This window comes from Acomys minous (assembly GCF_964271855.1).
Source record: "Acomys minous genome assembly, chromosome: 7".
NCBI lineage: Eukaryota > Metazoa > Chordata > Mammalia > Rodentia > Muridae > Acomys > Acomys minous.
The window spans coordinates 94,833,103-94,848,420 of NC_140488.1; the positions used below are offsets into that span (position 1 = coordinate 94,833,103).

General features: G+C 42.3%; 1 protein-coding gene across 1 annotated transcript in view; it reads right to left on the reverse strand.

The window, feature by feature from the left end:
• The window catches only part of SYAP1 (synapse associated protein 1), a 28,383-nt gene that overhangs the window by 3,574 nt on the left and 9,491 nt on the right, over window positions 1-15,318 (reverse strand). The window contains exons 5-7 of the mRNA XM_084790987.1: window positions 11,665-11,804; window positions 2,832-2,980; window positions 151-209 (exon numbers count right to left, since the gene is read on the reverse strand). Of these exons, the coding sequence (XP_084647113.1) occupies window positions 151-209; window positions 2,832-2,980; window positions 11,665-11,804 (348 nt within the window). The remainder of the gene's footprint in view (window positions 1-150; window positions 210-2,831; window positions 2,981-11,664; window positions 11,805-15,318) is intronic.

Sequence of the window (15,318 nt, forward strand, 5' to 3'; positions counted from 1 at the left end):
CTTAGCTCTGAGCTATTATTCAAGTACTGGACTCCTCATCTTACAGACATAAGACAGAGACCCTTAAGTAGTTTTAAATGGTATTAGATAGTTAACCCAGTAACTTCATTTCAGACATCATCTTCTAGGTATAATTTAAAACTGTATTACCTCTTGAGTTTTAAGCTGAGCACTGATTACGACAGGTGGTGTTTTGGGCCGTACTGCCTCTATGAAGTGAGAATAAAAGAGACAATAATTGCTTGATTTACTTCTGAATACATATTATAAGAACTGCTAAAATATTCACAGATATGATAAGAAATGAGTTTTTACGGTATGGTTTTTTTTTTTTAAGCTCTCCTGAAGTTATAAGTAGACGTAGCCAGGCACAACCTCCTACTTTGGTGAATGTCTTTTTAAAATTTATTTTATCTATTAGACACAGGATCTCATTATGCAGCCCTGACTACCTTGGAACTCAGAGAGATCCACATGCCTCTGCCTCCCAAGTGCTAGAATTAAATATGTGCACCACCATGCCTGGCAGGAATGTCTTTCTAAAACTGCAACCACATTCAATGTCCCTTATATGGAATTTCAATTAGGAAATCATCTTTGGACTTGAAGGTTAGCAAAACTGGTTCTGTTCTTTCTCTTAGGATACTAAGAATGAAGCTACTTATCAAGCTTCCTTGTTATCAACCTGGTTAGAAAGCAAAGGAGGGGCTGGAGAAATGGCTTAGAGGTTAAGAGTACTAGTTGTTCTTCCAGAGGTCCTGCGTTCAATTCCCAGCAACCACATGGTGACTCATAACCATGCCCTCTTCTGGCATGTTTGTAGGCATATATGTAGGCAGAACACTGTATACATAATAAAATCATCTAAAAAGAAAGAAAGAAAGAAAGAAAGAAAGAAAGAAAGAAAGAAAGCAAGCACAAATGAAAACCCCATCTCAACATTCTGTGGGTTAGCTTAGTGCTGGAGTCACTGACAACTGTGAGCTGCCTAATGTGAGTTCAGCTGGGGACTGAACTTGAGTCCTCTTTAAGAGCAACACTCACTCTTAACTGCTCTTTATTGTATTAACTATGCTAACAACCCTTACTGAATACTTTCCTTGGAAAAAATGGCTTTCTTCTTTTTTTGGGGGGAATTAAACACATTATTATCTGCACATATGCTGGGTAAAGGCTCTACCACTGAGCTATACTCCCAGTCCAGCATTTCCCAATAACATTAATTTGAGGAAGCAAGAAATGGTAGCCCAAGTCTGTAATCTTAGCATTTCAGGGGCAGAGACAGGAGGATGACTCAGGAGTTCAAGACCAGCTGGGGATTTACAGTGAGACCCTGTCTCAAAAGGTGCCCTCTAAAAGGCAAAAACCAACCATAATTTAAGGATATGATAAAGAATGAAAAGTTCACTGGGATTCAAAATGATTAGTATATGCAACTTGACCTTGAGTGTAGTTTCAAAGCTTCTCCGAGTAGTCTGTATAACCTGTATCTTATGCTATACTTACCTAAAATTCTACAAACTAAGTTGCCCTACTTCTTATCAGGTGATTCTAGTCATAATTAGAACATATCTATATACACAGCAGGCACTCATGAAAAATGAAAAAAATATGAAGGGCTGGGGATATACCTCAGTAGAGCTCCTGCCTAGTATTTCTAAAGCCCTAGGATCCTCAGTGCCACAAAATAAATAAAATATTATGTAATATATATTTTAATATTTATTTATTGTTTGTTTGTTTGGTTTTGTGAGACAGGGTCTTACTATATATCCCAGTCTGGCCTAGAATTCTCTATGTAGACCAAGACAGCCTCTAACTCACACAGATCTGACTGCCTCTGCCTCCAGGGTGCTAGGATTTAAAGGTGTATGCCACCACACCCACCTGTTTTGTTTTGTTTTAAAGAGGGATTCTCTGTGTAGCCTTGGCTGTCCTGGAACTCCCTCTGTAGACCAGGCTGCCTCGAACTCACAGTGATCCACCTGCCTCTGCCTCCCAAATGCTGGGATTAAAGGTGTGCGCCACCTTGTTCTGCTTTCCACTTGTATTTTTATTTATGTATCTGAGTGCCCATGGAGGTCAGAAGAGGGTGTCACACCCCCTGTAACTGTAAGTACTGGGACTGTAAGCCATCACTGTGAGTGCTGTGAACTGAACCTGGGTCCTATGGAAGAGCAGGAAGTGCTCTTAACTGTGAAGCCATCTCTCTACCCTTACATTAATTAGTATCATAGTTCATTAAATAGTTGCTGATAGAGTAAAACTTGTTCCCTAGAAGCAGAGTTATTTCACAGGAGGAAAGTGCCAGTTGTTTAATAGCTTAGCTCAGGGCTAGATACCTGTAATTGGACTAGAATAAGCACTACTGGGCTGTTTTCTTGCCCTTTTGGCTTTTTGGTTTGGGGGTCCCATATATCCCAGGCTTGCCTTGAGCTCCTGACCCTCCTGCCTTCACATCTCAAGTGCTAGGGTTACAAGCTTGCACTACCATGGCCAGGTGGCTCTCAGATTTCTAGATTTCTATTCATCCTGATTTCCTTGGACTTGTGGTTGTAGGGTCCATTCAAGAGTTAAAACAAAACAAGACAAAAAGACAAGAAACAAGAATGAGATAGCAAAGAAAAGAACACTTTGGAAAGACACATATAAGCTGGGTCAGAAAGGGCAACAAAAAATAAAATTTCCTTTGCAAAGAAAATAATTTTTCTGTGCAGAGATGTCAACATTTTTGATGCATATATGATGACAAGCTCATTAGCATCTCTAAGTCAGGAGTATTTTTACATCAATTCTTTTCTTCCAGAATGATTCTTTTCCCCAGAATGTACCTGTCAGAGGCAAATCATCCTCTTTGCTGCAGCTTTTCTCTTCCTTTCCAGAGGCCTGTTGCTGGGCGGCCAGAGCAGTGAGTTGGGCTGACTGCTTAATCAGGGAGATGCGATAGAAGTAATTTCTCCAAAATACTTCTTCCTTCACACTTTGATAGACAGTGACACATGTGAGAATTCGAGGGTCAAGGACATATATGTTAGAACAACAGAGCCTAGAATAGATCATCTTTTATTTGGCTCCAGGAGTGGTACTTAGGGCTTCATGCATGCCAGTACCACCAAGGTAAAGCTCCAACCCCTGAGAGCTTTCCAGTCCTTATGAGTGCTAAAGGAAACGCTCATTCGCTTTACAAGTGAAAGCTAAATGACAGAAAAAAACCAAACAAACTATGTTCACCACAGCAGAAAAAGATGAGTTAAACAATGCTCATGAAATGTCAGTATTTCTTGGTATTTTTAAAATTAATTTTATTGTATGTGAATGGGTGTTTGGCCTGCATGCATATCTGTGTACCACATGTGTGCAAGGCCCATGGAAGCCAAAAGAGGGCATCAGAATCGCTGGAAGTTGAATTACGGACTATTATGAGCCACCATGTGGATGCTGGGAACTGAAACTGGGTGCTCTGGAAGAGCAGCTTGCACAGGGCATCCACAGGGCAGCTTGCAACGATCTAATTCCAGTTCCAGGTGACCTGACACCCTTACACCAATGCACATAAAATAAAAATAAATAAATCATACCTATCTCTCTATATAAAAACAAAACTAAGCTGGGTGGTGGTGGTGCACAGGAGGCAAGGCCAGGCAGGGCTGTTACACAGAGAAACCCTATCTTGAAAAAACAAAAAACAAAGCAAAAAATTACATTTATTGTGTGTGTATGAGCATGCATGCAAAGTTCATAGGACAACTTTCAGGAGTTGGCTTCCTTGCCATGTGTGGCTTAACCTTATGTGGTAAGGGGTGACAGCAAGTGCCTTTACCTGCTAAGCTATTTCGGCAGCCTCCTATTTCTTAGTATTTTAATATATGTAGTTGATCCTTGGCAGAAAGAAACAAAGCCTTCATGTGTAGCAGTGTGACTAAGCAGGGGGACTAGAAGCAGAGCCAGGACTCTATTGAGCCCTTTGTTGTTTTCTGAAAGAATATATGCTTTTAGGCAGTGGGAAGAAATTAGTGTGGACATTGTTCATTTTTGTTTTCTACTTTTCATGTGTTTTTGTGTGGGGGTATAAATGTTTGAATGTGTGCAAGCACATGTATACATGTGTATGTAGAGGCTCAATGTTGAATATTGGGAGTCATCCTTAACTGTTCTTCTACTTTGTTATGTATTGAGGTAGGATCTCAATCAAACCCTGAGCTCACTGGTACAGCCAGTCTAGATATGGCCAGTCTGGCTTCTCAGCTGGCTCCAGGATCTCCTGTATCCTTTGGATTATACCCACCTGGTATCTACATGGGTTCTGAGCATTTGAACTTTAGTCATCTAGCTTGCCGGCAAGTGCTCTAGCTGATGAGCCATCTCCGCAGCCCTTGCTTGTTTTTAACAACAGAGTTCCATTTATCACAGACTGGCCTCAAAATCACTATGTAGCTAAGGTTGGCCATCCCGCTTCACCCAAGAGCTAGAATTACAGGTGCTTGCTACCATATCTGGCTTGACGGTAGTCCTCAGGAAATACATCAGCTGGCAGCTTGCTAAAATAGCTAGCAACTAGCAGAAACAGAACGAGAGATGGTTATAAAGGCTTTGGGTGTGAGGCAGAATTGAGGACAGAACCTGAGGCTTTGTGCATTCTAGGCAAGCACTCTACTACCAAATTATACCTATGATCATCTGGGAGATGGCTGATAAAGACTGAAGTTCTATCTATTCAGCCTGAAGCTCCTCAAACTTGGTTGCATATTAGACTTGTCTGGCATGAGGCACTGGTGCCCAAGTGGAGTGAGGTGAGTACACACAATGGGTGGCTTAGAAGGACAATAAGAACCAAGCAGAAAAAGAGTGAGAGAGGGAGCGGAATCAGAAAAAAGGTCAAAGAACCAGGCTTCTCATTGCCAGAGCAGGGAGTCATAAACACGGCGGTGATCCCTGTCAGCTGCATCCTCTGCTGGTGAGAAGTGATAGCCCAATGGTGCTCAGTTCTTGCTTTCTATATGTCATTTTTCTAAAGCCCATTATTATGTTTAATTAATATCTGCTAATAAGATAAATTTTATTTTCCACTAGGAGGTACAGCACTTTCTGAATAAATAGTGGATCCCAGGGTTAGAGGAAGGTAAAAATAAAATGAGCTTAGAGCTTGGTGTGGTGGCACATGGCTTTAATCCCAACACTCACAAAGGAGAGACAGAATAGCAAATTCAAGGCTAGCCTAGTCTACATTTCAAGACCATGTTTCATATAATTTTAATGATGATAAGTATAGCTGGGCATACTTGTGTACATCTGATCCTAGCACTAGGGAGGAAGATTACATAGTGAGTTCAAATCCAGCCTTAGATACACATCAAAATCCTGTTTTAATAAACAAGCAAGGGGCTGGAGATATGACTCAGCGGTTAAGAACACTTGGTGCTCTTGCAGAGGACCCAGATTTGGTTTCTAGCCAACATTGCATGGCTCATACCACCTGCAGCTCCAACTCTAAGGGATCTGATGACTTATTCTGGTCTCTGCAAGTGCTATAAGCACATGATAGCAAGTAAAAAAAGCTTAGGTTGGCAGCAAATACCTTTAATTCCAGCACTCAGGAGATTGAACCAGGAGAAGAGTTCACAGCCAGCCTGGGCTGATAATACATAAAAAATTAAAGGTGAGCTATAGAGTAAGACCCTGTATTGCAAGAGGAATTGTTGGGAGAGAAAAGAAAGAAAAAGAAGAAAGAGTAATTAGTATTTTGTGAGTAGAGACCTTGATGGGTTTTGGTGTGTGTGTGTGTGTGTGTGTGTGTGTGTGTTGAAACAATGTCTCATGTATCCTGCCTGGAACTGGCTGTGTAGTTGAGGATGACCTTTTCCTTCTGATCCTCCCACCTGCCTCCATCTCCTGAGTGCTGTGATTACAGCCATGTGCCCCACCATGCAGGACTTTGTGCATATTAAGCAAGTGCTTTATCTCAGCATTAAAGACTTAATAAAAACATAATATTTGAGGAGACAACTTGTGGGAGTCAGTTGTCTCCTTCTACCATATGAGGCCCAAGGATCAAACTCAGGTCATTAAGCTCATCAGCAAGTGTGTGCATGATCAGCCTTGCCATCATGCCTGACACTAATTACTTTCAAAGATGAAAACTGTAATTTTATAGTGAAGAAGCCTGCCAGACACCACCTTCAAGTGAACAAAGTGTAAATTGTGCCAGGCCACTGGCAGTGTGCCCCACACAAGGTGCAAAGGATGGAAGGAGACTAAATGCAATCTGTGAAATTAACTGCATTCTTTGTGAAGTTAATTAGCGTCTTTTGCTCAAAAGAACATTATTAGAACAAATAAAACATTAAAATAGGGCCTGAAAACCAGATTGTAATAATAACGTGTGCATGTCACATGGTCACACTGGGGTTGTGGGAAAGAATGAATGTCTGTAGGAAATGCATAATAATATATTTAGGGTTGTACTTCTGAGCTCACTGATGGGGAGCAGTTGCTTACCATGTACAAGGCTTTGGGTTCCATCTCCCGTACCCTTTACCCGCAAAAAAAGAACCAAAGGCCATGAGACACCAGGTTTCAAATGAAAACAAAAATGTTCTCTGGGAGGCTGAGGCAGAAGGATCCTGAGTTCAAGGGCAGCCTGTCCTGATTACACAGGAGACTATTTCAAAACTAAAACTAAAGATAAAAAAGCAAATAAGAGAACAATAACAGGATGATAAACAGATAGCTCAGGGGTTAAGACTTTGCTGCTCCTTCAAGGAGACCTGAGTTTGGTTCCTAAGCACCCAGTTTGGTTCCTAAGCACCCACATTGGGTGATTCACAACTATTGTTCCAGCTCCTAAGGATCTAACATCTTCTCGACCTCCCGCCACCATACAAACTTGGTGACTTGAGTCTGATGCCAGGACTCACGTAAAGGTGGAAGGAGAGAACTAACTTCTGTTCTCACCTTAAAACTGAAGCCATGAAGCCGGGCAGTGGTGACGCATGTCTTTAATCCCAGCGCTCAGGAGGCAGAGGCAGGCGGATCTCTGTGAGTTCAAGGCCAGCCTGGTCTACAAAGTGAGTTCAGGACAGCCAAGGCTACACAGAGAAACCCTGCCTTGAAAACCAAAAAACAAACAAAAAACCCTGAAGCTGCCAGGCAGTGGTGGCACATGCCTTTAATCCCAGCACTTGGGAGGTAGAAGCAGGTAGGTCTAACTTCAAGGCTAGCCTGGGTCTACAGAGTGAGTTCCAGGACACCTCAGACTACACAGAGAAACCAAAGAACAAAAAAACCAACCAAACAAACAAAAAACCCTGAAGCTATTACACTCGTACCCATATACACACATTATGCATGCACACACACTAAGCTCTAAATGGTCTTTCTAACTTTTCACTGTTTCAAAATAATAATTTAAAAAATTGGGGCTGGAAAGATGGCTCAGAAGTTAAGAGCACTGTCTGTTCTTCCAGAGGTCTTGAGTTCAATTCCCAGCAACCACATGGTAGCTTACAACCTTCTATACTGGGATCTGATGCTCTCTTCTAGCATGCAGGTGTATATGAAGACAGAGTATTCATACATATTAAATAAATAAATAAACCTTTTAAAAAACTGATGACTGTTCTCTCAATGAAAGTATAATCTCTAGTTCAGAAGACAAACCTAAACCAAAGCAGAAAGGGTACACATCTGGAGATGGAGCTCAGCTGGTAGAGTACTTGCTTAGCCTGGCATGCATAAAGCTCTGTGTTCTAAAGCAAGCACCATATAAACTAGGTATGGTAGTCTAACTGTAATCTTAGAAGTTCAGGGTGGAGGCAGAAGAATCAGAACTTCAAGGCCATCTTCCATTACATATAGCATTCCAGACCAGTGTAGGATATGTGAGACCTTATTGCCAACCAACCACACAAACCCCAAACAACTACAACCACAAAACTTCAAAGAAACAAGAGAGGGAGAAAGAAATGCAAGACACAACTCCCCCCTTAATATAAAAACAAGGGCTGAAAGCCAGGCGGTAGTGGTGGTGGTGGCGGCGGCGGCGGCGGCGGCGGCGCACACCTTTAATCCCAGTGCTTGGGGGCAGCCTGGTCTACAAAGTGAGTCCAGGACAGCCAAGGCTACACAGAGAAACCCTGTCTCAAAAACCAAACCAAACAAACAAAAGAGCTGGAGAGATGGCTCAGAGGTTAAAAGCAATGACTGTTGTTCCAAAGGTCCCGAGATTTCATTATAGATGGTGCAAAACCATCTATAGTGAGATATGGTTTCTTCTTCTGGTTTGCTGGCTCACATGCAGGCAGAATACTGTATACATAATTAATTAATTAAAATATATAAAAATAAAATCAAGCCATTATAAATATGGAGCTTCTAGACTTTTCTTCTCCAAGTGTTAATCTCATCATCTGGGATACTTTTTCTGAACAGATGCAGTCAGCTATTATTTTGTTTAGAAAACGAGGCACTGGCCCTGTATTTCAAAATGTAAATCAGGACAGAGAAACCCTGTCTTGAAAAATCAAAACAAACAAACAAACAATCAAAATGTAATCAGTATATGAGCACTTGCTAATGGTAGCCTGAACCCAGCCAGTGCCCTGCTGCTACATCATAGTCACACTCTGAGGGCCTCTGATAGGAGGAGGGAAACCACCAGTCTTTTCCAGGATCAGGCTGACATTTGCCCAGTGTTTCTCACAGGGTGACCACAGGCTCCTAATGCCTCAGATCCACCACAAAAGCAGAAATAGATTAATATTTGGGAGCTACAGCTGTGCCCAGCAGGCTTCTTTATCAGAGGACCTTTCAAACCTTTACAATGCCATCTGGAGTGATTCTTTGCCAGAGGCTGATGCAGAAGTTTTCTATAACTGCCTGCCTCTCTTACATTAAGAGGGAGGGAGTCTGGCAAAGAAAGTAGTCCAAATGGTTGTTTTGTTCATCAAAAGAGCAAACAGAGCCCATGAGTCATCACAAAGACATTAGTATACCCAAGGTTAGTTCACGTGGGATGATTTCACAGAACTCAGAATTAAAAAGTGGCCTTGAAGATACTTGCTCACAACTTCAATTTTTTTCCCTTAAAGGCTGTTTCATTTAGCCTGTAACACAAGCTTTGTCTGGAACTTACTATGAAGCCCAGATTGGCCTCAAACTGGTAGTAGTCTTCTTGTCTCAACCTCCTAAACACTCAGCTGCCTGGCTCTGATGTTATGGCTTAAGACCTGGGACTAACAAGGTAAGCATGTCCAATCTTAGTTCCCCTAAGCCTGTTTCCTTCCACCATATAGCTCCAAGGACTTAACTCAGGTCCTCAATCTTGGCAGCAAATGCCTTTACCCATTGAACCATCTCACCAGCTCAAGCTAGATTTTTTAAAAAGGTTAAAGTTATATGTTTGAGTATTTTGCCTACATGTATGTCTGTGCAGAATGTGTATGCCTGTGCCCACAGAGGCCAGAAAGAGGGCATCAGACCCCCTGGAGTTAGAGTCACCATACTGGTCCTGGGATCAAACCCGAGACCCTTGGAAGAATAGCCAGTGCTCTTAACCACTATGTCATCTCTCCAGTCCCCCATGCTAGGCTTTTAAAAAAATATAGTGTGTGTGTGTGTGTGTGTGTGTGTGTGTGTGTGTGTGTGTGTGTGTGTATCCTCTGCCTCCTGAGTAATGGGATGGGGCGCACAACCATGTCCAATTAGAAGTTGTTGTGACCATACGTGAGGGTAGAATATTTGTCTTCTTCATCCCTGCATTCTTTAAAACAATATACATATTTTAAAAAGTCAATACCTAGGGTTTTATAAGCATATGCAGTAGAGAAATAGATGACATATTTCTTTATATCCTTAACTAAAAATAGACATTTTAGCCACAGTCTAAAGATGATTTTGTAATGTGATTTTAACTATATAATGTTGGTTCCAGAGCAAGTTTGAAGCCAGCCTGGTATATAGGAAAATAGATCTCAAAAGAAGGCTGGTTGTGGTGACTCATGCCTCCAATCCCAGCACCTAGCACGTAAGAGGCAGAACCAGGGAGATCTCTGAGAGATTGGGGCTGGCTAGCCTGGTCAATAACATAGTGGTCAAGTACCCTCAGTACAGTGCAAATGACAAGGGAGAGGAGCCCACAACCCAGAATGCAGAGCACCAAACAGTTTCTGAGAAAAGTTCACAGAAAGAAGATATTTTGATAGAACTATACATTTTACCCTCAGGGGAACAGTAAGATCTTGCAACCAAAAAGCAAGGATAAGAATACTCTGAAAAGTCGGGTATAGTGGCTCACACCTGCAATCCCAGCATTTGGGAGGCAGAGGCAGGTAGATCTCTAAGAATTCGGGGCCAGCATAGTCTACAAAGGTGAGTCCAGGACAGCCAAGGCTACACAGAGAAACCCTGTCTTGAAAATACAAAAACCCAATCAACCAAACAAAAACAAAACAAAACAAAAAGGAATATTCTAAGAAGGGAAGTATTACAAAGTTAGAAAGAATACCAGCTTTTATTTATTTGTTTTGTTTTTTTTGGATAGGGTCTCATCTCATAGCCCGGGCTGGCCTTGAACTATGTAACCCAGGCTGCTCTCAAACTCACCGTGATTCTCCTGCCTCAACTTCCTAAGTACTGGGATAACAAATATGAGTCACTATGCCCAGACTATTGTTTAGAAATGGAACTCCTACTTGTGACCTAGGCTGGCCTCTTACAATCCTACCGCCTCTGCCTCCCAAGTGCTAGGATTATAGTCCTGTGCCAGGCCATGCTTGGAAAGCTGAGTTCAAAAATATGAACAAAATAATATCATGACAATAATCATCATTATAATAAAAAACTAGGCCTGATAGCTCAGGCCTGTAAACCCAAGTTACTTAGGAGCCTAAAGCAAGTCCTGCCGAGGATAGAGTGACTTCAAGGCTCACCTAGGCAACCTATTAAGGTCCTATGTTAAAATAAAAAGTAAAAAAGAGGTTGGGGATGTATTTCAGTGTTAAAACAATTGCCTGGTGTGAGTGAGGCCCAAAATTCAATTTCCAGTATGGTAAATACAACAACAAAAACCCTACAGGAGAGTCAGAGGGAGACAAAGCCCCACAGATGCTGCAGAGGGGAAGGCCGCCCTCTGCTGGCAGGCCAATGACAAGGCATCTGAGAATACTGCTTGTTCTGGAGCTTAAAGGGCAACTGGGATTTTATGAACAGGGAAGAGCCTTTCTTTAATGGAAGAAAAAAAAAACCCCACAAAAAAGAGAACAGAACACAGCTGCTGCAGAGTATGAATACAAAACATTGGAGTTCAGGGAAAAAAGGCAAGGGACCTTTACAGACCTGATTTTATTTGAGTCTATTTGTTGTTTCTGAAGGAGACATGCTCTACCTTTTCACTGGGTGAAAGAGCACATCTCCTTCTCATCCTGACTCTCCTGCCAAGTCTGCCCTCCCTTTCCACTCTGGGCATGCTGCCAAGCTCACAGGGCCTCTGATGGGTTGCACGACCTGTTTGGGTGAACAGATAGCGCCGAGAGGGTTCTGGCCGCCATTCAGTGACTTCCCTAGCACTGCACATGGAACTAGAGCCCCTAGGAAAGTGAAATCACTACAGTGGAACAGAAACCACCACTGCAGTAGTGAGCCATGTCTCTTTGACCGGAGAACACTTACAGTTTAGGAACGAGGGCGAATCTCATCTTGCTTAGTAGCTCATCTTCCTGGAGCATGACCAGAGCAACAGGGTGCATCTGATCGAAGTCAAAGTTAAATTGCACACCAGCTGGTGGGTCACGAAGGAAATTCCTCTTGTCCTGTGATAAGAAATGGAGGCAAAAACTGTAAAGGTTACTTTGTACCAAGGATTCGATACACTGACTTTTTTTTTTTTTTTTTTTTGAGACAGGTTTCTCTATAACACAGAGCCCTGGCTGTCCTGGACTATTTGTAGACCAGTCTGGCCTTGAACTCAACTCACATCAATCCGCCTGCCTCTGCCTTCTGAGTGCTGGGATTAAAGGCATGCATCACTATGCCCAGCTTGATACACTGAATTTTAACAGAGCCTTCAGTCACAAAGTCAACTGAACTGTCACTGCCTTGCCTACTTAAAACAGAACAATCCAACCTTTCATATTTTTTCTAACACTCACCTGGACAGAGGCTCCCAGGAGGCCAGATAGTTCACTTAGTTGGTTGAAATCACATAGTTAAAAAGCATATAAACATGTATTTATTTTTATTGGACACCTTTAGGTATGTGAAAGCTATTAAAACAGTCTAGCTCAAGGCCAAAGTGCAATGGAACAGGCCTATCTATATATCCCATCACTTGCGATTTAGAGGCCAGGAGCATCAGGACTTCAAAGTCAGTACTATCTGACTATCTGTATAGCAGTTTAGAAGTCAGCCTGGGCTACATGAGACCTTGTTTCAAAAAGACAAGAAACTGGGCTGGTAAGATGGCTCAGTGGGTAAAGGAAGGAGATGGGGCTGGAGTAGTGGCTCAGTGGTAAGAAGCACTGGCTGCTGTTCTAGAGGACCCACATTCCATTAAAATCACCCAGAGAGCCGGGCAGTGGTGGCGCACGCCTTTAATCCCAGCACTCGGGAGGCAGAGGCAGGTAGATCGCTGTGAGTTCGAGGCCACCCTGGTCTACAAAGTGAGTCCAGGATAGCCAAGGCTACACAGAGAAACCCTGTCTGGAAACCCAAAAAAAAAAATCACCCACAGAGCAGCTCACAATGTCTGTAACTTCAGTTCCAGGGGATCCTATACCTTCTTCCAGCTTCCTCAGACACTGCATGCAAGTGGTGCAATGGGCATACATGCAGGCAAAACACCCATACACATAACAATTAAAAATAAAAACACTGAAAATTAAGCAACAGAAAAACAAACAAACAAACAAACCTACCACCATCATGAAACCCCCATGAAACATTAAAGAAAAGCATAGAATCAAGAATACCAGTCAGGGGCTGGAGAGATAGCTCAGAGGTTAAGAGCACTGACTGCCCTTCCAGAGGTCCTGAGTTCAATTCCAGCAACCACATGTTGCCTCACACCCATCTATAATGTGATCTAATGTCCTCTTCTGGCCTGCAGGCGTACATGCAGACAGAGCACTATATTCATAATAATAAATAAATAAATATATTTTTAAAAAGGATACCAGTCAGGCAGTGATGGAACACATCTTTAATCCCAGCACTTGGGAGGCAGAGGCCAGCCTGGTCTACAAAGTGAGTCTAGGACAGCCAGGACTATTACACAGAGAAAACTCTGCCTCGAAAAACCAAACCAATCAAACAAAACAAACAAACAAAAAACCAGAGCAGGGGCTGAAGACTGAAGAAATGGCTCAGTATGTGAAGGGCACTGACTGCTCTCCCAAAGGACACGAGTTCAAATCACAGAACCCACATGGCAGCTCACAACTGTCTGTAACTCCAAGATCTGACACTTTCACATAGACATACATGCAGGCTAAACGCCAATGTACATAAAACAGACACCAATGCACATAAAATAAAGGTTTAAAAAGGCTGTAAAAATACCAGAAGCAAGAGCTGGGTATAGTATTAATGCCTGTAATCCCTGTACTTGGAAGGGAGAAGCAGGAGGATTTAAGGCCAGCAGCCTCTGCTATAAAATGAGCATAAGGCTAACCCTGTGCTTCTACTAAGTTTGGGACCAGACTGATCTATCTAAAAACAAACTCAACAAAGTAAAACAAAATATCACAACATAGAATCGTACTAGTTACTGACAACTTCTGGCCCAGTGTAATATTCTCTTGGGTCTCTCTCTCCAATATATCTAGTGTCTCTGGCTAGTGATGACTAATCTTGGCTGTCAACATGACTATATCTGGAATTAAGTAAAACCCAAGCTACTACGCACTCCTGTGAGGGATTTTATTTATTTTATTTTGGTTTTTCGAGACAGGGTTTCTCTGTGTGGCCTTGGCTGTCCTGGACTCACTTTGTAGACGAGGCTGGCCTCAAACTCACAGAGATCTGCCTGCCTCTGCCTCCTGCATGCATGCACCACCACGCCTGGCAATGTGAGGGATTTTATTAATCAGGTTATTTGAAGCAGGAAGACCTACCGTAAAGCTGGCAGCCCATATATAAGAACACAGAAGGGAACCTTGCTTTTTACCTGCTTGTTTTTACTCTCTATGGCAAATTCATCTATTCTGTTGCTACAACTGGTATTTAATCCAACCTCTTCAGGATTCCAATGTACATTGAAAACCAGCAACTATCCAGGAATCATTCAGGACTACAGCACTAGACTTGGATAGCAGAGGCATTCCAGCCTTGTGGACTGGACAACTACCAGAATCTGAGCTTTATGTTGTGAGACAGCTGTTGGACTGTCTAAACCACATCCTGAAAGCCAGTCGAAGAAATCTACTTTTAATATGCATATTCATTCTGTCAGTTCTGTGCCTTTGGAGAATCCTGACTAATATCTGACAGAAATAGGAATGTACCATACATTGTGATTAGCTAACACTTTTTTTCTTTCCTTTTTTGTTTTTGGAGACAGGGTTTCTCTGTGTAGACTTGGCTGTCCTGGACCCACTTTGTAGACCAAGCTGGCCTCCAACTCACAGAGATCTGCCTGCCTCTGCCTCCCCAAGTGGTGGGATTAAAGGCGTGTGCCACTGTGCCTGGCTCTTTAAAATTTTTTAAATTGTACTTATTATATTATTGTGTGTACTGGGGGAGGTAGAGGCACACACCACTGTTCCACAGTTTGCATGTAGAGGTGAGAGGATAACTGTGGATTTGGTTCTCCCACCTTTTTATGAGGTTCCAAGGGACTGGACTCATGTCATCAGGCTTGCGAGTCAAGAGTTTTCTTTACCCATTGAGCCATCTCACTGGCCCATAAAATGATATCTTTAGAAGAAATTCCTAGAAGTGGAGTTTCTGGTCCATAAGTACAATTATTTCAATGAATATTTCCCAGGCCTTCCTGTGGAGGAACTATAAGCCAAGAAAGACTCACTATTTTTTTACTAGGAAAAAAACCCAATAGTGGTGGGGCACTGGTGGTGTAGTTCTGTGATAATGGATCATATGCATAAAATATACAATACACAAAGCCCTGAGTTTCCTAGCTCCCAAAGAAGGTGGGGGATAGGTTAAAGCTGAGAGTCTAGTGAAATAGCTCAGCGATCTCTGGGACCCACATGGTAGGCTAGAACCAACTCCTTGCATGTTATACTGCGATCTTCACATGTGCTATGATGTGTGTACATGAAAACACATATACAATAAGTAAATGTAATATTTTTTTTAAAAAAAGAA